At 38.4% G+C, this 26661-nt stretch overlaps 1 protein-coding gene across 5 annotated transcripts in view; it reads right to left on the bottom strand.

Annotated features, from left to right (window-relative positions):
* The window catches only part of grid1a (glutamate receptor, ionotropic, delta 1a), a 299124-nt gene that overhangs the window by 88000 nt on the left and 184463 nt on the right, over positions 1 to 26661 (bottom strand). For all 5 annotated transcript variants that reach the window (XM_085427703.1, XM_085427702.1, XM_085427706.1 and 2 more), the window contains exons 3-4: positions 15247 to 15531; positions 1706 to 1911 (exon numbers count right to left, since the gene is read on the bottom strand). In XM_085427703.1, coding sequence (XP_085283829.1) covers positions 1706 to 1911; positions 15247 to 15531 — 491 coding nt within the window. The remainder of the gene's footprint in view (positions 1 to 1705; positions 1912 to 15246; positions 15532 to 26661) is intronic.

Here is a 26661-nt window from a genome sequence, read left to right as displayed (position 1 = left end):
ACAAGCCCATTCTTCAAACATGCTTATGCAGTACATTACATAATCTTTCAACACGCTTTGACAAAACTCCCAACAAATAATTAAAGGACGCCTTTCACTTCAGACACCCTTTAACAGAGAGAACGCAGGAAAACTTGTTTATTTTCATGCAGCAGTTTATGTTTTTAAAACTGTTTTGAGGAATGGCCAGCTAATTAACTAATGAACTTTGGACTTACTGAGGTGAGATTAAAGGCAGAAAAGATGTCTGCTGAGTTAGATATATTGCCTTCTGTTTTACGCATCCATCTCTAATAAGCAAATATGATCTAGAAGGAGCAAATAGTGGTGGTGTTACTAAGAGCTTCCAAATTGGGATACTATGACCCAGAATGAGTTGAGAGAGAATCCTCTGTGGATACACACAGCTTATTTTATCTGAACTGTTGATCTTTTCAGCATTAAGGAACAAATTGTTGTTTATTATTGTTTTATTGTAGAAATGCTGGTTATATTGTGTAATTATTTACAGCATTCTATGTTTTCTTGAGTGGCTTTTAAAGTCCTAGAGACCATCTTTCAATGGAATACCAACAGTCACAATCATCTATATTTGGCCTACCAAGTCATGTTTTGCTTGACAAGTACTGTTGTACTTTCCAACAAGGGTACTTGATGGAGAAATCCGTGTTGCCAAGTACAACAGTAAGACGTTTCTTGTAGTTGGTCAACACATCTAAGTGTTGATTTTGGCCTACAACTTCTTACAGAAACTCTCTAAATCCTTTAAATTTCTTGGCTCTTGATTGACAACTCAAAGTTTCAGCTGCCTCCACAGATCTTCTGTAGGACTGAGGTCTGGAGATTCCACAACCTCATTGCACTTCTTCTATAGCCAGTCTTGTTTATCCACTTTGTTGCCTTGGTGGTATGTTTTGGGTCATTGCCATGTTGAAAGACCCATCCAGGATGCATGGATTTTGAGGAAAAAGGGGTTCTTGTCCATGATTTTTTAGTTCAAGGGCTCATCTATTGGCTGCTCAATGTGGTAAAGTAATTATGTTGCCTTAGCAGAAAAACAAGCCAAAGCATAATGCTTGCACCTCTGTGCTTGACTGTGGAGATGGTGTTCTTTGTCAACCGTCACCTTCTCACCAAGCTTCTTGCTGATGATCTTGTAGCCTATTCCAGCCTTGTGCAGGTCTACAATCTTCTCCGTATTAGAGCTCTTTGGTCATGCCCATGGTGGTGGAGCGGATGGAATGGATGCGATGTATACTTTAGGAGTATCTGTATTGTCAATATAATGTCATGTCCACTCTGTGGGAGCCAGAATTCTGGCTGGGTATGGGATCAAATATTTATTTCACTCAATGACATGCAAATCAATTTTTGTAGTTTTATTAATGTGCTTTTTTTGGATTTTTGGGTGATATTCTGTCTACCTTCATTAAAATAAAACACCTATAAAAATTAGAGATTGTTTTTTTCCTTTCTAAGTGCACAAACTTAAAATTCAGCAGGGGCTCAATTAATTATTTCCCTCACTACTAGTGTACTTTTTTTCATTTGCTTCAGATTAAGGGTGTCAGGAAATGCTTTTCTTTTTATGGATCATTATCTCTATGCAGCATTTGTTTTTCCTCTTGGTGTTTGACTACAACACTTTGTTGTTGCATCCATTATTGAAAAACAAAGCAAAACAAGAGTCAATAACACAGCCTACCTGGTGGACGAACACCTGTGCACCTCGAGGGCTCATGAGCAACACGGCCCTCCGTAAAGTGTCCCGGTACCGGTTGAGTTCCTCAGTGCGCATCGTGTTGAAGAGGTCACTAAATACCCGACTAACGTTCCGGTCCACCCTCTGCAAGGAAACATCTAGACCCAGCCGAGACGCCTGGTCCATAAAGGTTTGCAAACCTCGGATATCTGATGGTAGACAAAAGATGGTATGAAAATATGATATGGGTGAAAATGCAAAAACACAAACAAAAAGAGAGGAAGAAAAAACACTTTGAGAGTTGCTGTCTTATGTGGTGCTATATTCGAGGAACATTTAATCACAAGCTGCACTTTCAACCTCTGCACACACAGAGTATATTCTCAGGCTTCATTCCAAAAGGCTTAAAGGCAGGTTTCTTTCTTTGCTCCTGATCTAAAGCGTGACAAAACACAACAAGCACTCCTGTCTGTCTGTTTCGTGGGGTTTACAGGATATGAAACTGCAGGCAGGTGTTGCGGTCCCCAGAGATCTTTGTGTGTGTCTATGTTCGCTATAAAGGAAAGCACTTTAAAATGCCTGCATTGCACATACAAATCAGAGGTGATGTGCAGCAGTGAGTTCACAATAAGCACACCAATCCCAGCAGTCACAGGGGGGAGCAGCTGCCCAGCATGTGCCAAGTCATGCTGCATTGTTAAAGAGAGGTTGGGCGAAATCGCTGGGGCCAGACCTCTTTCTGTGTCCAGTGTGTGTCTGTGTGCGTGCATGATTAGGTTCCTACTGTTGCATCAGTGAAGGTTTGATGAGTCATCGAGTGCTCTAGTGCTTTAGTACTCAGAATGGACAAAATACAGGGGCATATGCACAAATGTAAATGAGGCTGAAGAAATTCACAGAACCCATTGTACCCATTTTTGTTTATATTTTTGCTACTGAGGGCCAAAATCAGAAATTAGGCCAACCCCCCCCCCCCAAAAACCCCCCAAAAAACAAAAAAGAAAATCTATCCTGAGCACAGATGCAACATCTTAGTATATCGACCCTGTTTCTTAGTCTATATCTTGAGGCAAACTGCAGCGGAAATATGTACCAAATGAGACAAATCATAAGAATTAGATGGAAAGGTTTTTTTTCCTAAAATTGCTGCAGTGAAGTCTATTTTGAGGGTTAACATAAATAATCACAGTTGCTCGTGGATTCTCCTCAGAATGTTCAAAGGGCAGAACAAAAGAGGAAATTAAATCATTCATCATTTTGAGGCATCCCTAAACTTACAGAGAAGCATTCTTTGAAAACTCTTTCACTTGAAACCGCACACTTTCTTTTTTTTGTCCCATTTTCTTTGCATACAAACCTAATCATGGTTTCACAACTCGACCCTTACAATTCATTTGGCTACATGAAGTAATTAGATATCTCTATATGCAATACCCAGCTGCAGTAACTGACTAACACTGACTTTAACTTTGCATTCACTGCATGTGTTGCTGATGAGACAATCAGCAATTATGGATAATTCCAGGTAATAATAATAATAATAATGGATTGGATTTATATAGCGCTTTTCAGGACCCCTCAAAGCGCTTTACAATACCACTATTCATTCACTCTCACATTCACACACTGGTGAAGGCAAGCTACAGTTGTAGCCACAGCTGCCCTGGGGCAGACTGACAGAGGCGAGGCTGCCATATCGCGCCATCGGCCCCTCTGGCCATCACCAGGTGAGGTGTCTTGCCCAAGGACACAACGACCGAGACTGTCTGAGCCAGGGTTCGAACCGGCAACCTACCGATTACCCAACTCTTGAGCCACGATCGCCCGGGAATGATTGCTATTATTCTATCAGTGAGTTTCTCAATTTTATGAGAACCTGCACCTCTGATATTGCTGACAAGACCAAAACATATTCGTAATCGACCACCATTGTGCACCAATATCTACATTTGCTGGACAGGTTTGCATCTGAAAACTGTCAAATTGACACAGGAAGGCTGTAAATTTTACACATTTCATCCAACAAGGATCTTGTCATATGCAGTTAAACATATATTTTGTTTTGTGTAGTGGTATAATTACAGTGTGAGACCAAGAGAAAGAGGAGGGCAGATAGTCATATTTTAACCCCTGATTAGCCACCACCACTCGTTATTATTCCATGTACTGTGTTTTAGACAGACGGTATATATTATAGTTATTATTTTACTGTTAGAAGATGTTTCATAAGTGGCATCATATTTATCATCACTACATTGTTTGGGAAAATGAACCAAAATACAGGCTAATGAGGGTATTTGTGCTGTAAGATTACCTGTATTGATTTAAAATGAATAGTAATACTTTGATGCTAAGCCCCTGCTTAAATGTATCTACTCGCAAAAGCGATCAGATCTCTAACAGAGGCCTCTAACTAATATATGCTACAAAGAGAGTATAAATGGGTAGAATTTCTCTAAACTGAAGTCACTCGATAAGGAGACAAATTATTATGGATGCTTTTTATTAGTCATTCCAAGAGCTTTGTTAACTCTACTGACTTGAGATTTCTGAGATGTGGGGAATATTTTGTATCATAATCCAATTTCAAAATCTAAAAGAGAGTCTGAACAAAAATGTATATTTTACATTTATGAATGAGATGGAATTCTGCAGATCTTTAATCAACAAATGCCGGATTAACGCAATGCAGATTTCATCAATACCACAAAAGATCTGGAGGAACTGGTCAACACTCCATAACAGGAAGATAAACTGTTGTCTGAAAACTTGTAACATGCTGTAACAAAACAAAAATAAAAAAATACAAAAAAAAGGTTTATAATCCCATGAAGAGCAAAGGGAAAGCTACCATGCGATAACTATTCTATGAACTGATAGAAAAATTGGACTTCAAAGTCAACATTCAAACCCATAGCAAATGTTTCCACGGGGAAACCGTGTCAGCCATGGATACAGCAGCAGAAAAGAGGATTAACGTGGAATTAAAGGTCTGATTTTTGGACATGTTTACCCAAGCGTAATTTCTGAACACAAATCTGCAACTGAAAGTTTTAGATATCAAAACTTGACCCTTGCGCAGACTCCCTTTATCAGTCCCCCCCCCCCCCATTTTTACTCTGGAAACTTACCAACTACTCTTGTTTTCTGTCTGGCCCTCACATATCTTTTTTAATAATGGTATGAATCTTTTTTTAGAGCAGTTGGAAAAGATAGATTGAGAGAGACTAAGAAAGGCCCCATGAAAATGCTCTAACATTCATTTCAGCTCTAACTTACATTGAAACTAAAGCGGGACTCCCTTTTGGATTGAAGCAATGCTGAAATGAGCACATCATGATCAAAGGGCTCAGAGGTTTTTACTGAGCCGTCAAGCTGCGCTCCAATTCAAGCGGAAAAGCTTGAGAAATGGCTATGCTACCAGCTTATGTTTACTCAAAATTGAGATGAGTCTGTTTAAGTAATCAGTGTTATTCTTGCAACAATAACGTCAGTTAATTATATGCAATACAGATTTTTTTTTTGCAAATTTGTAATGTTTCAGACACTGAGTGTTATGCACAGCAATTACAGCTACACAGAGAGAAAGGGAGCGAGGCAGAAAGGGAGAGCGAGAGAATGGGACATTCTCTTCACATTCTTCTTCCTGGGTCTATATTTAAGTGCTTTAAGCTGAATTTGTCTTTATTCATTCTCTGACTGAAAAGATATATTTTCTATGATATCCAGATTTACTGCCATATCTATACAGCAGTAAATCTGTTAATCATGGTTTCATTCTGAAGCACTGCCCATCCATCCCTTTATCCAATTCAAGGTTGTGGAGGGGCTGGAGCTCATCCCAGCTGATAATGGGTAAGAAGCGGGATACACCCTCGATGGGATAGATGGGTCTATCATAGGGCTAAAGTAGAGAAACAGGCAGATATTCACTTTCCCATTCACACCTACAGCCAGTTTAAAATCATCAGTTAACCTACTGTAATATGGATGACTTTGGACTGTGGGAGGAAGGTCTGAGGTGGCCAGAAGGTTTGAACTAAGGCAACAGTGCAACCTTTTGCACCACCATACCACCCACTTACCACTGTGCACTGCGTCTGATAGCAGTTAAATCTAAGCAAGTTCTGAAAAAAGGGCATAGATTCCTTTAAAAAACAACATTTAGTCCTATTTTCTCTGAATAACATAAGCATGTGCATTGAAAGGTTTGTTTGTTGCTGTAAGAAGACAGTGATCAGTACATGATCAGTACAATTATTAATGGGACATCTTGGAAACTATAATAATAAAAACAATCCTACACAATTTAATGAACTGGGCTGCAGACTAAACATACCTGCTGAATCTCTATGAATTTGTGATGCAAATCTTTCATATAAATCTGTTTTTGTATTTTCTGTTTTAATTTGATATTTACACTTAAGCTTATTTAATGTTTGGTTCTGATATATTTGCCTTTTTATTGTGCACTTTCTGAAAACCCCTGTTTGCTGTCATTCTTTGTATGAGTAAGAACATGTTGCATCACTTTGTTTTGACAGTAAAAAAAAAAAGAGGAATGGAAGCACAATCATTAATACAGTTCTAATATGAAGAGTCTGGTCTAAATAGGAAGTGGACGGGGAAGACTGAAATGGACATACAGCCTTGGAATGATTATTACCTCAGCCCGGACTCTGTGAATGGACTCAAATACTGAACAGTGAGTGCATTTCTGGCTTACATCACCATCACATGTGTCTAAGAGTGATACAATCAATCACCCTACATGCATTTTGCTTTTGGGATTATACAGCTTTGTGTACTTAGAATGGAGAAAGATCAAAATGCAACAACTGGAATAATAACACAGAATAGCAAGGCTTGATAAATAAAAAGTGAAAAATCAGTATTTGCACAATATACAAGGATTAAATTAGTTTTTGTTTTTTTTGTCAGAGGCCCAACTTATTATTATCCCGAACTTTAACTTACTGGCTAAACAAATCATGATTATCAATTAATAACTGGGAAAATAAAGCATATTTTTAAGGAAAATATTAATGTCTGACCATGTATGATTTCTTTAGTTGATGTCAATTAGAAATCAGCAGCTGCTATTTATGCGAATAACTGAGAAATAACCACAAATAATGTTTTTACATTTTCTGCTCCCTATGTTTTTCTTCTGTTTTTTATTATTGGTACTTTGGGAGCTTTAAACATGTAAAAGTATTCCTTTACTGCTATGTACTGTCACTGGACACCTCTGTAGTTACACCATGCTAGTGTTGGACTGGACTGTCTTTTGCCTTCAGAACTGCCTTAATTCTTCATGTCATAGATTCAATGAGGTACTGGAAATACTCTTAATACTCTATCTATCTATGCATGCCAAATTCTGGCTCTACTATTAAAATGTTACCACAGAAATTGAGACACATAAGGCCAGGCAACATTTCTCCAATCGTCTTTTGTCCAGTTTTGGAGCTTGTACAAACTGTAGCCCCAGTTTTAGTTTTTTTGCAGACACGAAGGATATCTGATGTGTTCATCTCCTGCTGCAGTCCATCTGTTGACATGTTGTGTGTTCAGAGATGCTCTTCTGCGTACTTTGGTTGTAACAAGTGTTTATTTGATTTATTGTTGCCATCCAATCACCTTCCCCCAGTCTGCCATTCTCCTCTGACATCTGCCATCAGAAAGGTATTTACATCTATAGAACTGCTGATCACTGGTTATTCTCTCTTTTTGGACCATTCTCAGCAAACTCTAGAGATTGCCCTGTGGGAATATCCAATTAAATTAAATTAACAGTTTCTGACATACTCCGACCACCCTGCCTGACACTAACAACCACGACATGTTCAGAGTATCTCTTTCTTTCTTCCCCTACTGATGTTTAACATGTCTACACGTCTCAACGGAGTTGCTGCGAAGTGATTGACTTCTTTGTATTAATGAGAAGCTGAGCAGCTATACCTTATGAAATGACCAGTAAGCGCGTATACACTCTATTGTCTATTATTATTTAAATATTCTCTGTATTATCTTCTATTACTTTTCCACTTTAATTTATTTTTTAAATCACTCTCTACTCTTATTAGAGCCAATAAATGGAGGTCATATGTACTTTTACTCCCTGTGAAATTAGCTGTTATGTTAGCTGGCAGTGTTAAAGACCTTGTGGTGTAAATGTAGTATTAATAGAGATGAAATCAGGCAACACAATAAGACATGCATTAAAAAAGGACATGACGTAGAAGTCTTCCATACGTTTCCTATGATGTGCTGCAGGCTTGCTAAAAACTCCACGGGAAATACCCTTTGTGTTTGTCTATGTCCAGACTCTCTCTGTGTTATAAATGCATGTTTTACATAGGAACCACCCCCTACTTGGGACCAAAAGCAGCCTAATCAATCTTACACCTAATACCAGGCTAATTCGCTCCTTCTTTAACAGCGATATGGTCACCACAGGGAGGACAGAGACAGATGTAGCTGCTCCACAGTCATTACTAAGTGCAGATAACTCTGACAGACCTGCCAAGGAGCATCCTGAAAAATCAACCCTTCTTTTAGATTTCCTATAATCTTGACTCAGTTGTCTATTATGCTCTTCTTGTTATAATAAAAGGACAAGATAATTTCTAAGAAGCTTTTATTTGCAGATAGTCTTCCCACTGTCCTTCCACCCCCACAGAATCAATACTTGGCTTCCTTTAGGATACACTCAGTTATGAGTAGCTATTGTGTAAAACACACCCTAAATGGCATACACAGAGGCATACACATAACACATCACAAACCTTTAAAATGATACTTAAGGTTTAGAAAAATCTCTTTCCCCCCATGAAAGGCTTAAGCAGAGTTATTTTTGTGGCATTTTCTGGCCTTTTGGAACCTTTTTATTTTACAACTCATCACAAGAAAGACATGAATATGAGTACAAATGCTGAAATGTTTCACTCAAATCCACAAATTTAAACCTTGTAGTGCTATTACAAAAGTGTGCCTAAACCTTCAGTAACTCTGGAAATCATATATGCCATGATTGTTACAAAACTACAGTCAAATAAGGTGAAGACATTTGACTTTAAGCCAAAAATGACGGCATCACAAATGAGGTAGTTCTCCTTTCCCTCATTTTTAAGTCCTTATTCATGGTAGTGCTAGAGCAGGACCAGAAAATTCAGCTAGACAGATATTCATTAGTTGGATTGGATTGAATTTTGAGATTTAGATATTCAATTTTTAGATTCTTAGAAATGTAATTTCAGCTTGAGTGTCCCTCTAAAGAAGCATTCCTGACCAAGTGCAGGCTCACCTCCGTTCACCTCGGCTTTGCCAAATTAGTGATCTTGCTGTTAGATTTAGTGATTTTCTTTTTAAAAGAACAAATGCATTGACTTCTTGGCTAAACTGTTGTCAGTACTGTGCCACAAGTGTGAGGTTTTCCCCTTTCTCACACTACTCTGTGGATCTACTCTGTTGCACAAGTGGCAGAACCTGTGACGTCTGCACACGCACAGTGTTGTTCTCATGATTTGTTACCGAGATAAAGGGTGTGCAGTGTGTGAGAGGGGCAAAAAAGAAATGCAAAAATGCAATCTATTGCTACTCTTTCTCTCATTAAAAGTGGTCACTAAACGTAAAATAATGGAACAACCATGATCTTTATTTTATGTTCATGGCCATTTTGTCAAAGGTGTGGCAGATATAAAATCAGCAAACCTGATGATGATGTCATAGTCTGCACACCTATACCATGAAGTCCTGGTGGCTAAAGTCTTGAATATTTGCTGTTAATGACTGTCCTCTTAATACTTGTAATGCAAGTGTAAGTCAGCTTTCTCTCTCTCACACACACACAGACACACACTCTCACACAATATTAATCCAATTTGTGTTTGAGCAGTAAAAAGCTACCATTTAGTAATCACATCTTTTAAGTAGCTTATTGAGCAGGTGTGTGGTAGGTAGGCATGTTAAGATAGATTATCACCTAAGCATAGCATGATTGACTTATTCAGTTTTTTGCTTTCTGCTTAATGGTGTCTAAAAATAAACAGGTATGTTTACAATGGAAAATTTAAAGTCAGGGCAAAAATTCAACCCATAACTGCAAATTTAGTGAAAAAGAAAGCTACCTTCAGCTGCTCCTTTATTCACAAGAGGACACCACAGCAGTTAGCACCCCAGGTTTTACGTGGGATGCTCTAAATAACCCCAAAGGGACTTGTATTCCTTCCTAGTTTTAAACTGGGAAGCTTTTGCTTGTTACGTGAATGTGTAAACCACTAGACTACTGAGACACATAACTTTAGTTAAATTAATATATAAAAAGTCAGCAGGGGCAGTCATCTTTGTATGAAAGTTTCATTTTGAATGTAGTCGGTTTGAAAAGAACGCACAAAAGGCTGCACAGTCCTTGATGGCAAAGTCTCGCTTTGCTATCAAAAAGTTTGTTTTTCAGTGGAAGAGATTAATTTTCATGGCCTTTACATGAACTGGATCTGTTTGGCCCTTCTCACAAAAAAAAAGAAAAGAAAAAAAGCTGAAGTATCAGATACCCTTCTGTTTTGTCAGAGAGCATGACTTAAATCAGCAAAAGTAGGGCAGGCTGAAAGAAACAAAACAGCATAAGATATAAAAACTGCTCCTGAATGAAAAACACAAAAATTAGACTAAAGAAAGAAGAAAAAGAAGAAAAACAACAAGAGCAAAGCTGAAAGGATCTGTTGGGTAGCAATAAGCTGTTATAGGATTATCATATAATTTTGCTTTCTTCTATTTATCTGACGGCACAAAAGCCAAAACCACAAGGATGTTTCACAGCTGTAAAACAGTGTTGTCCAGCTTCTCTTAGAGCTATAGAAGTATAAGCAGGTTATCTCTGTTATTTATGAAAGAAATTATGGAATATGGTCTCTCAGAACTGAGAATCAAATTATACGTAGAAAATGTACAATGACAAATGTAACCAGAAGAGGTGAAGCTGTAGAAGTTGTTTACATAATGTGCTTTTTATGCAACTGATGCATTGGTGGAGACTGGAATGAATTGGCTCCCCTGACACGCTTCATTACACTGAGCTATATATTTTACCCCTGAGGTCAGGGAAGCCACTTGTTTAAGCTGTAATAAAGCACAAATCTCACCCCGTACACTTCTAATGTAGAGTAAGGTGTTAGTCTCACAATTCAGGTGGCTGATACCCAGAAATCCTACCAGTGGCTGGACAAAGCTGGACTGAAAGACAGCATGGAGGCACTAATCATGGCAGCACAGGAACAAGCTCTGAGCACAAGATCCATAGAGGCTGGGGTCTATCACACCAGGCAAGACCCCAGGTGCAGGCTGTGTAAAGATGCCCCAGAGACAATCCAGCACATAACAGCAGGGTGTAAGATGCTAGCAGGCAAGGCATACATGGAACGCCATAACCAAGTGGCCGGCATAGTGTACAGGAACATCTGTGCCGAGTATAACCTGGAAGTCCTGGGGTCAAAATGGGAGATGCCCCCAAGGGTGGTGGAGAATGACCGAGCTAAGATCCTGTGGGACTTCCAGATACAGACGGACAAAATGGTGGTGGCTAACCAACCGGACATAGTGGTGGTAGACAAACAGAAGAAGACGGCCGTAGTGATCGATGTAGCGGTTCCGAATGACAGCAATATCAGGAAGAAGGAACACGAGAAGCTGGAGAAATACCAAGAGCTCAGAGAAGATGTGGAGGGTGAAGGTGACAGTGGTAATCGGAGCACTAGGTGCGGTGACTCCCAAGCTAGGCGATTGTCTCCAGCAGATCCCGGGAACAACATCAGAGATCTCTGTCCAGAAGAGCGCAGTCCTGGGAACAGCTAAGATACTGCGCAGGACCCTCAAGCTCCCAGGCCTCTGGTAGAGGACCCGAGCTTGAAGGATTGACTGCCCACAGGGGTGAGCGGGGAGTTTGTTTTATATATATATATATATATATATATATATATATATATATATATTCACACTGTTAAAAAGAGAGAAGCCAACACTGATAATGTGATCTGAGCTCCTGTGCTGTGAGGAGTTTCTATATTTCATTTTTGCAGTTCCATCACTGATCTGACAGAATTTCACACTGCTGTCATGAAACGAAAGTGTTATGTAATACAGCCCGGTATAAGAGGCAAAAATATATATATATATATAATAAATAAGATGAAATGTAGTTCCTTTACTAACAGCACTAACAACCATCTGTCACCTTGTAGTTCAACTCCAGGTTTATGCCTTTACTAACCTTTTCTATATCATTTAATAATAAAAATCATTTGATAACTCAGTCAAAGTTCAGAGAAAGTGTCTGACTTTTCTGCCTACAGAGAGTCTTTCAGAAAGTGAAACATTTTCAAACCTAAACATAAATCAGTATTTATCATGAGCATTTTAGTCCACTGGCTGAATCAAGTAAATGCAGTGGACCGGTGACGTCTAATTAAATGTTTTAGCTTTTTACTTTTCACTGTTTGCCCAGATTATGATTAGTTAAGCAAATTCAACTATCACTACATTGCACATTTCACACTGACTGCTTTTTGATTGGGATAAGGTACTGAGTAAATCAGCCAAATAAACATATGAACATGACTGAATATGGACACGAAGCAATATTATTAAAAAGTTTGTAGAATAGTTGATGTTCAAGTCTATTTAACCTTTTTTTCAGACCACAATGTATACATATATGTGTACGTATATATGTATATATATATATATATATATATATATATATATATATATATATATATATATATATATATATTGTATATGTATATAAATGACGTTAATGCCATAACCGCAATAACGTGGTAAATCTCCATTAGCAACTTAGCGTAGATCACCCTGTGCGTGGGGGGTGGGCGGTTTTAACAATATTAACAATATTAATGTTAAAATCGCTAGTACATACATATATGTACACATATATCTGTACGTCACTTTAATTAAAAGATGTACTGGACAAAAGCACATTGCAGCTTAAGAAAATACATAGATGTTGACTCGATGTAGCTGTAAATACTCATAACACATCCTAAGGGCATAATAGTGTCACAGTGTCTTATTAACTTTAGAAATGGAAAAAGTCCTAATCAACAAGTTTAGCTGAAAGGGCTAAACTTTGATATTGGCTAAAATATACCTATGAAAACCAACCTCTCAGCATCCACTGTCAGTAGTTCTTGTTTTATATGTCAATATTTTGATAATTTTATACATTTTCTGGCTTCTTAATTTCATAAAAAATATCTTCTTTAATTTATTATTCTATTGGTACCAGTGCAAAAAAAGTATCCCAGAATTCCCACAGAAATGTAACTCAAATCAACATATGTAAGAGCTCGACATTCACTGAAAGCCTAGACAGATTAACAGACAGCACTTTTCTTTGCAGACAGTTGTGTCAGTCACTGTTGCACTGCTTTAAAGCAGACACCACAGGTATTTGGACTGTTCTGTGATGAGGATCATAATTAGCCGCTACATTCCTTAATTAAATGAGTTCAGAGCTAAATAGTGTAACACAAGCACACATGTCAGTGGTGCTGACTTTGTAGTGTCTAATTTAGCAGACTTAAAAAAGGCTACTTTGTTAGAACAGCTTCTTGATGAGCCAAGTCTTCTTCATGTGATATGCATACCGCAATGTGCAAAATTCTGAGTTATTTTGAATGTTCTGATTTTTATCCACCACACAACACCATATGTGACGTGTCTGACTGGTCCTAAATGTTTTTCTGCAGCAGGAGAAAGAGACCAAGTAACCAGCCAGTGCTAAAAACCTATCTTTAGTGACTGGATGGACAGTGTCCTGCAACAGATGGCATGGCCTCCAAAGAGCCCTGATATGAACATCACTGAGTCAGTCCCAGATTACATGTAGAGACAGAAGCAACTGAGACAGCCTGAATCCACAAAAGGACTATGGAAAGTTTTCCAGGGTGTTTAGAACAACTTACTAACAAAGAACAAAAAAAACAAATAAACCCAAACAAACTGTACTTAGGAGAATTTGCACTGTTTCAAAGAAAACCACAGGCAAGTAAGAATCTGATTGGGATTTTTCTTTCTGTTTACTTTTGTTTGCTTATCAACAGAAAAGCCAGCATGATATGTGGCACTACTTTTCTAACCATTGTCTCTTTCCTTTTAATGGCAATAATTATTTGAACGCCGCTTTAGGTTACCTCTAACTAAATTTATAGTACATTATGCTGACTAGGATATGTGTAGTGAACAAGGACAAAATAAAGCCTTAACATTTCCCAAACTGCACATGAATCTATTAAAGTATGATGATTGGAATTGAGACACACAAACAATGGCTTTGCTGGATAGAAAGACAGACAGTTAGTCAGAGATTTTAAGCTATCCACTCTATATAGCTAACAAAACACATGGCAGGCAGTCAAGCTCATTATAAAAAGGACAGTTAGCACTGGTTACCACAGATAGGCAGCGAGCCAGTGATAAAGAAAGATCTATAGCAAAACAGATGGTCAGACACATGCTGACCCCATGAGACAGACATATAGAGAGCTAGTTAGTCAGATAGACAGCTAGTCAGAAAGAAAAGCAAGGCAGCTTGTCAAAATGAAGCACAGACAGGTTTCCTTCTGTAGTGGACTTTCATTGATCCAACTCAATGCTGAGAGTGCATTTCTGCAAAGAGTAGCAATGACAGAAAGAAATCCAAGGACAGAGCTTTGTAAATGTAAGCCAACATGTCAAACACATAGTGACCAAGTTACAGTTGGGAACTTGCCTGGGGCCCCGGTATTCTGATGGCTTGCTTTACTATACACTATATCAACTTTAGCTCAGTTGTTTTCAGTACTGGAAAAATAAAACAGATTTATACTGCCTTCTGGACTCCACTCTTCCCAGAACTAAAAAGATTAGCCAGCAGAGACAAAGTCTCATCTGATGAATGGCAATGCAGCAAAAGGCTTTATATGCCCACTTCATTCTCCTACCCTTCCACTGCCTTGCCAATCACTCCTTGATCCACAGTGAATTGCCCAAATGTGGGTCACAAAAGGTCTGGTTCACAGGGAACTCATAGTGAAAATAATTAAATAGAAATGAAGAACATTTGAGAATATATAAAGTACTGTTGGGACACATCCTCACAGATGACTGCACCACAAATGAGCCAATTAAGCTCATACTTGTTTCTTCATGACAATACTGCTAAAACTGAATGCAGCAGTGAGATGTCGTTATTTTTTTTTTCCCTCCTGAACTTTTGATTTATTTTTTAACAGCGGGAAGTACAGTATGTGATTGTGTGGGAGTGATGATGTTCCTTCAGCTTACTTCTCACTTGGTCTATTCTTTTAGGCACATGAATTCTCAGCGTTAATACGGCTTTACTGCAGCAGCAGCCTGATCTTCATCTCAGAAGATAGTTATAGGATATTTACATTTAAATGAAAGCAGTGAAACCATCTTACATACAAATGTCATGTTTATGAGATATATTTGTTGTTAAGGTGCTCTCGTTTTTCCCAACTCACCGTAGTCGCTCTCGTAAAAGATGATGAACTTCTGCCAGTGCAGTTCAGATACAAGAGTGAGCAGGACGTCGCTGATTCGAACAGGTGGCCGTGCAGCCAGTGTGTAGCTCTCTCCGTCTGGGCTCGGGTTGAGCTGACAGGCAGTACGGGGTGCGCCATCCCCATTTCTTTGAATGAAGAGGTGGGGGATGTGCATTGCATCTGTCAGAGACTGCAGGGCACTTGCAGCTGCACAGCCTGTAGATGTAACCAGCGCGAGGATCCCTTGGTTCATCAGCTCGCATGCTGGACAGAAGACAAAAAACAAAACAAAACAGACTTTGTGAATACGCAAAGAAAGAACACAGGAAGAAATTAAGGGCAAAGCACTGAGAAACATTTTATTGGGAAAATTAGATTAGAAGAAGAAAAGGAATAAGATATGAAAACATAATCAATTCCGACATGGATTTAATTTTAAAATAACATATTTTTTTCCACTTGGTCTTAAAAAAAAAAATAAGATGCTATATCCTACTTAAGATTATTTCTGACCCTTAGTTGAGAAATGATCACTAAAAGTTGGAGGTTTGCCCTAAAGTTATAATATAATGTGTAGCTGAGAGATTCAGTGGAAGATGAGGTTGATGAGTGAGTGTATCTTCTAATCCTTGTCCACAGACAAAAAGGGAAAGCGCTTGCTAACGGAAACTGCTACTTGAAAACAGCAGAGAGCTACCTGAGACTGTGGGGTTCTTATCAAAACAGAAGAGGTGGCTAAGTGGGAAGAATCTGGCATGAATTAAAATCAGGAATATTTTAAGATGTAATGATGCCTCATGTGAGTCCCAGCTTGATATGGTCCTACATATCCTTCACTCTTTCTCTTGGTTTTATGTGTAATGGTGGTGAAAATCTGTAAACAAGCAGGGATTAGGACTGCAGACACATGCTTGTAATGTCTGTGGTGGTTTTAAAGTCCCTACATCTCTATTTACACGTGCAATTTTGGGGGGGGGAATCTATTTTTGATCCTCTTAGGGAAGGTCACCACATCTAGCGGAACAAAATGACACATCTTTCAAAGATGAGGTACTCAACGAGATACTTTTATATCTTCAAATAACTGATTACATTTAACCCTTTAAAGTGTGAACCATGAAATTATTGGTAGAAAATTATATTTTTTTGAAAACTTAGTACTTATTGAACCTTCTTACAGATAAAAAAATATTTATTTATTTTTATTATTATTAAATTATTGTTATATTTGCATCAAATTTGCTAAACCTGTGTAAATGTATTGCATTATGCTATTTTCACAAGCCCTAAGACTCATTCTGACCCCGTATCAGTTTCTCATCTTATATTCCTGTCATGTTTCTAAGATGAAAAAGTGTTAGCCCTTTAATGTTGACCTAACCCTTCCCCCGGAGTATGCTCCCGTTTTCCCTTTGGTTATGAGATGCAAAACAGAGAAAAACACAATCACCACAAAAGAGAAAGTGATAGGAATACAAATGCAAAACAGCTTAAATGAAGAATATTGAATTTGCATTTAATTTCAAGCTCTCTCTGTTATATGCTGCATAATCATCTACTACAGGGATTGTCGAATTTTGCATGTGACATGGGACAGTCTATGACAAATGCTACTTTTAAAATTCAACTCACTGTCTCTCGCACAGCAGGGCTTTTATAATTGCACAAACAGCTGAGCATAATGTACAAAACAGCAATTAAATGTTCTCTCACTGAATTTAATAATACTTCCTAATTATATGGTCTACTTCAGTGTCTACAGAATCTGGCACAAAGGAAAAATGATGCGGTCTAATACCAAATTATATCATTCAAACCCCTTCATAATAAGTACACAAACATATCATAAACATGAAAGTAAGATGTGATATTAAAACCTTCGTGCAAAAGTGAAAAAAAGAGAAAGGTTTTTGTGATGAAAATAAATGAGAATAAGGGTCTGAGAAGAAGTGGTGAGGCGAGATGATACTGAATGGAGACATAGTGGGAGAGGACTGTGGATGTGTGTGTGAGAAAGTATGGCAGAAGAGCTGGACTATTAATGTGACAAATGGCGATTTCATCTGCTGACTGCATGCACATGACTACATTAGTGCACTCTAAATCACGACTAGAGGAAGTATGAGGAAACTAAGTAACATACTAAATAGGAGACTGAATGAAGGAATATCGGGCATCTCAGGTAGACGGGCATGCACTGTATTCGTGGTTGTAGTGGTTTAAGTAAAACAAGAAAAAAAGAATAAGAATAGAAATGTGAGAGAATTAGGAAAGGGGTGCGGGAGTAGTGGAGAGATTATTTGTAGCTTTTTGCATGAATGCTCAGGGGAATTCAAGAAAATGTTCCTCAGGCCAGGAAGTGTCTTACAGTTTGTACATGAGTGGGAGAGACAGACAGACAGTCATACATGCAAGCCAAGGTGTGCAAAAGGGCATTTGGCAAATTTTCTGTAGGGCACCATGAAATACCTTTATGTTGCCCAAGTCATGCCAGCAGCAGTGATCAAATCTAGTACATGCTTCAACTTGGATACAACATCTAAATGTGTCTGTTGGCAACAACAATATGTATTGAACTACACACTGGAAACAGTCTGCTCCCAAGAGTTACCGATTCTCTTTTAACAAGTTTCACTCTCAGGTGCAGCCTACTCACTACAAACTTTACAGAGTTGGGAAGGGTGTAATATTGGTTTGAATTCCAGCTTCCTGTGCCATTAAGATACTTGTAATAGACCTGGATCAGTTTGTCCATTGACAGAACATACCGGGTATATGAATTCTAAGTTGAAATGATGAGTTTGGGACTGTCCATTTCAGATTTTGGTGAATACAGAAAAGAAGAAATGCATAGTTTGCACATTTCATTGATTACCAAGGGACAGCCATTTTTTAAAATGAAGGCAAGGGCAGGAAGTATAACATTCCAAGGGTTTATGGGTAATAAAACACATTTCTGCGAGTATTAAGCAGTAGCATAATAAACTGCAGTATAAATAAACGACTGGTTGCACAAATGACTTTTCTAATGTAAGGCAGAACAGAAGAAAATTATAATAAAAAAAAAACAAAACAAAAAGGAGCAAACATAACAAAAACTTTAGTATCTGGTATATTTTAACCTAATCTGAACACCTTTATTTTTATTTTAAGTGTGAGATTCAAAGCTCAAAAGCAGAGCTTTACAAGGAAAGCACTGGCTGATTTTAGGATATCAGTGAAAGGTGAATCCCGAGGACTGAGTGACATGGAATTAAAATGAGAACCTTTCATTTTAATGTTTCACACTGTGTACCTGAAATACAAGTACTGAGCCAGGTTAGAACTGGGAATTTTATTTTATCATCGCATCTGAGCAAACATAATCATCCCCAAAATGTTAAACGTGCAATTTATTGACTGATTATAAATTTGTATTTTGTGCTTCATGTATAGTGTAATTATTTACCTAATGTTCCATCAGCTGTCATGCAGTGAACTGGAATCGTCACCTTCATTTGTGCTATAGGATCAGGACAGAGTCACCTCCCCTAACCTCTGTGTTTCAGGTGCTTTTAGCAGGCTGTGGCTAAAGTGTCTTCAGCCATTTTGGCTTCGTAATGGACACCCCAGGCCCATTATACAGCAGACAGCCAACTGACAGGAGGGAGGAGTACTCTATAGTCATTGGCAAGGATGATAATGGTGGAATAATGACTCTTAAATGTTCCCCCTGAAGTCGACAGAGGCCATCCTTCATTTCCTGCAAGCTATCTGACAACCAGAATCAGCATACAACAGCACTCTTATTCATGTGTCATATAAAAAACCTCACTTTTCCAGAATAACACATGCAAAATGCTCTAAATTCACATAGTTGATTAACATTTACTTTAACTAATTGGAAGAATTTATAAACTACAAATTAAGGCACATGATGCTACAAAGTAACAGCTCAAATGGGGAAGCAGAAGTTACTGTATTTGGAAAGAGAGATTCAGTAATCTATCATGGCCACGGTGGAGAATTCATCATTTTCTTCTATCAGTAACGATATGGTTGATCGATGGACAATGAATTCAGTAGGTGTATGAATTTTTAAACACTTTTAATCAAAGCTGCATATCTTTAAAAACTTGATAAACCTCTCATCACAGTAAAATACATTCCTCCCTGATCAGCAAAAGCACATGGCATTTTTCTGCTCAAGTCCTCGCCTCATCCGACCAGTTCAGTTTTGTGCAGATGGGCCATGGAGCGAGAAAATTATCATCAAGACACCAGACTGAAAAAAGACACTGCAATCTGTTTTCCCACGAAAACGGGATGTCATCAGTGTCTCGCCCTCATTTTACCAATGTAATATGAAGGGATGAAACAAAACACCACACCACTGCCTTGGTGAATATTGCATAAATTGGGCCTGTCTCAGTGATTTCACAGCCTAAATAAGACAGTCTCATTTAGTTTGCTCTGACTCAGAGCCCGATCCTAGGATACAAAGGAGGGAATCAACACTGAGATAAATGCTGCGTGTTGTCAACGCAACTCTTCCCTACAGTGACAGTGGTGTAACTCTGATCTAATTGAGACAGCTTGTAATACAAGATTCAGAATAAAATGCTTTATCTTCATTTATGCTGGGAGATTTTATATTAATCTGGGATTATTTGTCAGAGTATTAAGGTGCTACAATGCTTTTTGCTGTTTTGATAATAAGCGCACATCTATTTATTCTGAATATCAAAATCATGACATTTCACTATTAACTTGAATGTAATTAAAACAGATTTTAATGAATTATTGATTTAACAAATTTTCCACAAAGAAAATACCACAGCTTGAATATTCTATTGAATATTCAAGCTTTAAATAATAATTTAAACCCACCATATGTTTACATTCAAACTTCTACTTGGATCAAACTCAACTCCGTCAGCACACTGATTACTATATGAAGGGCACGGACTGAAATGCTCTGCTGCTGAATTAGTCATTGATGGCTTTGGAACACAGTGGACTTCTTTTTATGTATTAGCTGTTGGATAATTTGCAAGAGCTTTAAAATGTCCATATTGTGCACAGCTAAGAGGAGACGGGATGTTTTGTCTCATTTCTTATAAATGGGTCCTTCCACACTGCTTTTGGCAGCTTCCCACAACATAATAGGACTTCACCACACAGAAGGGACAAATGGGAGAGATCAGTATATGGCAGCTGGACCAAGACTCCATTCAACAAATAAATGTGCGGCAACATTGCACCTGCAGTAGGTATGAACCATTTCTAAATCAAGCTCTCTCCTTCACTCTCTCAATCTCATCTTGTGCTCTCTTTTGGGAAGATAAACATCCTTGGCCCTTTCCTAGTACCTGTTCTCATCTGTCAGACTACGATAAGGGTACATATACCCTGTCAATACTATTGATGCTAAGACTGCCCACGTCATCTAAACTGTGATGGAGTATTTCACTTCAGTAAATTATACCCTCCAGATAAGTGACAGACAGAATAGCAGAAATAAGCTTAGTACAGTGAAAACTGCTTATATTCAGGGGGTGGATTCAATAACAGAAAGACCTACAGCTCAGCAGAATGCAATGATAAATATTACCTTTGTGAATTTTGAACTTTAATGTACAATTCGTATTTGTCCACTGGGGCCAGGAAAACCTCACGATGTAATTCAATTCAATGCAATATCATTACAGCCTATTGCCTCAGAAATTAACTCAATAAATAACTCAGAGTCTCAACATACATTTAAGTCATAGGCTTTACCAGACATTGCATTTATTGGAGTCTTTTGTATTAAAATTAGATTTCAGATAGGTGCTGGTGTTTGAAACACATTTAAGTGCATGTAGTCATCATTTCCCGTTAACCGTCTTCTGAAATCTCTCTTCTAATGCTGCCTAAAAAGCATTACAGTACATCTCCATGTCAGTGTGCCCACTTCTACATATGATGCATGCTATAAACACTTGTTGGTTTTTATTCGTTTAATAGTTATACTTAAAAAAAAATGTTTCTACTAGAGCAAGAACTCAGAAGTCAATTGCTCTTTACTTTCTCAGCAAAGCCAATTGTTGCCATTACTTTGTGAATTTCTAATGGCTAAAATGCCTTTGCTGACTTGTAAATAATTCAGTGTGACAGTGGCAGTGTTGCAGTACAAACAATGACACATAGCTGGCATCTTTTAGAGTATTTTAAATCATGCTACACTAGTTCCTGTTAGTCCTATCAGGCACAATGTTTGAGGCACATTCACTTTTCCAAACTGTGTGCATTAAAACCACCACAGCGATCGCGTTGCACTAATTGCATGCCACAGAGAAACAGTGCGTTGCTTTGTTGTGTACAAAATCTATAGACTATATGTTACAATCACTGTTGCATTTTCCAAAAGCATGCAAATGGAGTTATTGTTTCCTTTTCTCTCTTTGTGTTCTGAACTGAAGAAGCGGCAATCAATCACAAAATCTACATTTTGTTGAAAATCTGAATGGTTTGTGTGTTTAGAATGAGGCCCAGCGTGTACTTTAGTACTTTCATGTCTCATCCTCTGGGTTTCCATGTTAAATATGCTTTTGACAGCTGGATCTTATTATTTATGACATCAGAGCTGACAAAAGAAGATAGCTGCTGTGCCTTGTTAAATTTATGCTCGGGGAAATTTTTTGGCTGCTGGTGGTACCCAGGAGATGTGAAAGGAAAAGAAATATAGTGTACTCTGCAGGCTGCAAGAAGCGCTTGACCTAAAGGAACCCACTCCCTGTACATTTTGTAAACAAGGTAAACAAACATATAGAAAAAACTTGAAGGCACACCCAATGTACATTTGTCAAAAACTGCTGAGTCATTGATTATTCGCCATTCTGACAGTGAAGCAGATGCCACCAGACAATGATAAAAACAACAACACCAGAATGTGATACAACTAGCTGCCATGTCTTATGGCATCAGTTTCAACTGTTGAGCAATCAGCAGTGACTTAACCCTTTTCCCTGAAGCAGTGAGCTTTTGATGTACTTCACAGAGCAGACATGTGTGTGGAGTCTGAGGCAGTAACATTAAAGACAGTGATTCTACTTCTAAGATTAACTTGATGTCTGTAAGAACAAGAGCACAAACGGCAATCTGGAACTGCATATATATTAATCCATTTAAATGAATTCCCACCACTCTTTGTTTCTTTGGTATCTCTTAAGTCCCTTATTTTTTTCAGAGTGCTTTTGACTCTCTGTCACTTGTTCTCCCATCAGCACAGCCGCTGTAGCTTCCAGGGCTAATATGGTCAGTGTAATGCACACAACAGTCTTTTATGTATGCAATGACATGTGTGTGTGTGTGCGTGCATGTTGCCTTTTTTTCTCTTCTCTTTTTATGCTTGTCTGATTAGCCTTCTTGGAATTAACATGCGGCCATGCCTGTTGGGACAAGGTGCTTCATTGGCAGCAGCGTGCTGAATATTGAATCAGGTGAATAGCAAACCTAGTTTTGATGTGGTAAACATGTGTTTGGGTTTTGTGATGATTGATTTGGATGGTGTTATCAAGAAAGATTGGCTAGCATTTTCAGAGGATAATCAGGACTCATTCACCACAGGGATAGACTGAGTGGAATTAGGAAACATCTCACGCGCTCTCTTGGCAATGTGTCATTTGCTCTGATATCATCTCTTTCTTTGTCTCTCTCTGTTTGTACTTTTCTGGTCTCCTTTTCTTTCTCCCTGTCGACAGATCTCTCTTGGCTTTTTTCTTTTTCATCTGATCTCTGTGGGTTTGCTTCGCGTGTGCCCTGTTAATGTCACCCTGCACGTTGGTTATCACAACCTGCCCTTGTCTGTTCAAGCCCATCTGCATCTCAAACAATACCTTAAATATGCAAGATAAATAATGAATTAGCATAAGTTCAATTAAGGATGCTATCTTTCTCTGTGCAACAGTAGCAGTCAGTGGATTAAAAAAAACAAAACAAAAACATAGCTACATTAAAATGAGCAAACTTTAAATACGTACATAAATACAACTGTGGTCAAATAACTGGCAGCTCTTTAGGAACTAATAATAAAGTCGATCTGCAAAACAGATGATTGCATTAGGCATTATACTGGGACTGGGCTCCAGAGGACAACCCCTTTAACCCTCTCAAGGCAGGCGTTGCCGATTTGCAACAGTTAAAATTTAACAACCTGATTACCCCACATACATATTTTATGAGTTTGTTTTACTCAGAAGTACCACTGAAGGACTTGGTTGTGCATTAGCAACAAAAAGTTTAATTTGAGCCGGAGAGGGTTAAGTTCCCCATGGCATCTCACAGATGTAAGTTTTTAAGCTCTTTTGGCAACTCTGAGTTCACTTTATAAGTCAACTTAATCTGTCTGCAGCAGCTAATGGTTCAGTAGCAATAGTGGAGCTGCTACAGTTAGATGTGGTTAGGCACATCTGTGGGTAGATATGAATCTCTATAGTCTGGAATGAATCCCAGCAAAATGTTGAAAAGGGATAAAAGACAATTTTCTCAATTTTTGTTGCCATTTATACTGTAAAGCTCCAGCTTCAAACTCACTCTATACACTTGCTGTTCATTTTTTAATGATCTTAATATGATGATTTAAAACAAAAGATAATGCCACCTACCTACTGTTCAAATCTTTGATTTGTGTTGGGAAGCCGATCAGATGAAAGATTCCATAAAATGAACTGACACAGTTTCTTTTAGACACGGGTTAAACTGAAAGGCTGCACTAAGGCCTTAAGGATTATTTTGTGATTTATGCAAAACTGCTGTAGCAGACTCCAATAAGCTTAGATTACTCTAGAAAACCCAAATAGATTCCATTTAAGTCTTAAATGACAGCATGCTGTTAACACTGTTTTGTATTAAACCTGGTGCTTTCAATTATTAGCTTTGCTGGCATTATTAGCTTTTTGTACTGGGATGCACGCAGCCCAAACATCCCATATGAATAGGGAGCAGAAGCATTTTGAGAGATGAAGATGTGTGCTCATGGTTTCCACATGTACTCTGCACAGTGTTTTGGCACAACTTACTAGCACAAGTTCAATGCTGTTGGGCACTGCCCTTCAGTACTTTTTCTGTGAAAAATAGCATCTTAGATCAATGCTGTGCAATACTGATCCAACTAGTTCTTGCACCATTTATGTTACATTTTCTCAGCAAAACTTTAAGTTTTAGGTTTCTTTTACTGTAAAGAAATGTCCTCGATACCTTTTCCTATTCCGATTTACATTATATTCCCTCTTTCAGTGGCTTGCACATTGCTAGTGTTGAAGTGTGTTAGCCTACCATCTCCACTAAAGCTCATGTTGGCACATAAGATCACAGCCACCTGTTCCCACAGCTTGAACAAAGCTGGACATGTGTTCTTCTGCAAGCCTGATGGCAGATAGGTGTTCACCTACTTTGCAAAGTAATTCACTGAAATCCACTCCCACCATTATCTAAGACCTGAGTCAGAGGGAGAAACAGCCTTCTTCCTACGTGTTAAATCAACTTGATGGGCTCACGATGTTGATTCATCCTGCTGAGCTGAGCAATACACAAATTAAATGTCAGGCAGTTAAAAGACACAAGAACTGTGTAATTAAGTTTTGCCATTAGTATAGGATATTAAAATTCTTTTTTTTATTCTAAAAAATTGAAGTGACAAATTTATTGTTCAGTGTTTTAACATGACACATCTAAATTAAAAAAATGTAGTCGATCAATACGGCTGAAAGGGGCCACAATTGGGGTATGAGTGGTTGGTTGAAACACTGGCTGAACTCAGAGTGAACCACCTGTGGACTTGAGCCAAACCTCTGTCATGCACCAATAGAAAACAATGTAACTTTGAAAGCTCCTGTCAATTTTACATCCTGAATCTGTTCAAATGATCTTTAACATTACTTCCCTTCACCATAGCAAACCCTGTAAATACTATAGGCAGTCATTTTTAAAGAAGTAATCATTAATGAAATTGCAATTAACACAAGCGGGGTCTTAAGATGAGGGTAATGGTGTGAACAACAGTAAACAAACAGCAGCAGCTGTTAAATGGTAAATGGCCTGTATTTATATAGCGCTTTTACTAGTCCCTAAGGACCCCAAAGCGCTTTACATATCCAGTCATCCATCCATTCACACACTGGTGATGGCAAGCTACATTGTAGCCACAGCCACCCTGGGGCGCACTGACAGAGGCGAGGCTGCCGGACACTGGCGCCACCGGGCCCTCTGACCACCACCAGTAGGCAACGGGTGAAGTGTCTTGCCCAAGGACACAACGACCGAGACTGTCTGAGCCGGGGCTCGAACCGGCAACCTTCCGATTACAAGGCGAACTCCCAACTCTTGAGCCACGATCGCCCCTGTTACATGCGCACAATTTTTTATTCAGATTAAAATCACTCTGCTTAAGGATATTAGGTCGGCTAATTACATGGGATGTTATTTTAATACGCTCTGGTGTTTATCTGAACACACTTAATAAGAGGAGTGTGATGTGCAAAAGTAATGAATATGTCATGCATTAATCTTTCTCGGCTATCTTATCTCTCTGGCACAAGTTTGATCAGTTCTGTGAAGATGGATCCTGTCAGTTTAAACCCAGTAGTTTCAGTTATTTTGTTGCTTGAAAAAAGAAGACAAGAAAAAAAAAAACAGGGAATGAGTTGAGTTTTTTAAGTTTCTTTATACTTTGCTTCGATAGAACCAAACTTTTAATTTAATGTGGTACTGAGCAATGGTTCTCCTGGCTTTCTAAAGTTCTTTGAGAACATTTTTGTGCACAGTTTCTGGTTTTGCACTCATTTTCCATCCAGTTCTTGTACCCAGCCATTTTCAGAAGAATGTTTTCCTTTTTTAGTAAGTCACCTAAACACTTAGTTAAATAAACATACCAAAGTTAACACAGCTTGACCAGCATAAATTAGTATCCTGGCCAAAGAGCTATTAGCTGAAAACTTGGCACATCTTAGTATGGTGTGAAATATGTGCTTAAAAAATAGAAAAGTAAACAAGAAGGAGGACAACAGAAGTTGCAGCCTTAAAAACATCTACAGCAGCAGTAGTTGGAAGCCCTGAGAGATACATTTGGTCCTTTGTAGCTACCGTTTACCAAAATCTCATGAGAAATGGCCTAAATAGAAGGGTGGCTGTCAAGAATCCATTCTTAACCAAGAAAACAGTGAGAAATCGCTGTTAGAGTCGAGTCTGGACCTTAAGAGTACTAGAGCAGTATGGGACAATTTTGATAGAGATTGGAACAAAAGGCAAGCAGCATCCAAAGAAGAGCTTTGGAAGGTCCTTCAAGAATCCTAGAGAGATACTTCTGAAGACTAAGAAATCTGAAGAAACCTTGTATAAGAGAGTTCAGGCCATGCTGAAGAATAAAGATGAACT

The sequence above is a fragment of the Rhamphochromis longiceps genome, linkage group LG13, assembly GCF_057381845.1.
Source record: "Rhamphochromis longiceps isolate RC_006_pf linkage group LG13, R_longiceps_female_GT1.1, whole genome shotgun sequence".
Lineage (NCBI taxonomy): Eukaryota > Metazoa > Chordata > Actinopteri > Cichliformes > Cichlidae > Rhamphochromis > Rhamphochromis longiceps.
This window is presented reverse-complemented; position numbering and strand designations above follow the sequence as displayed.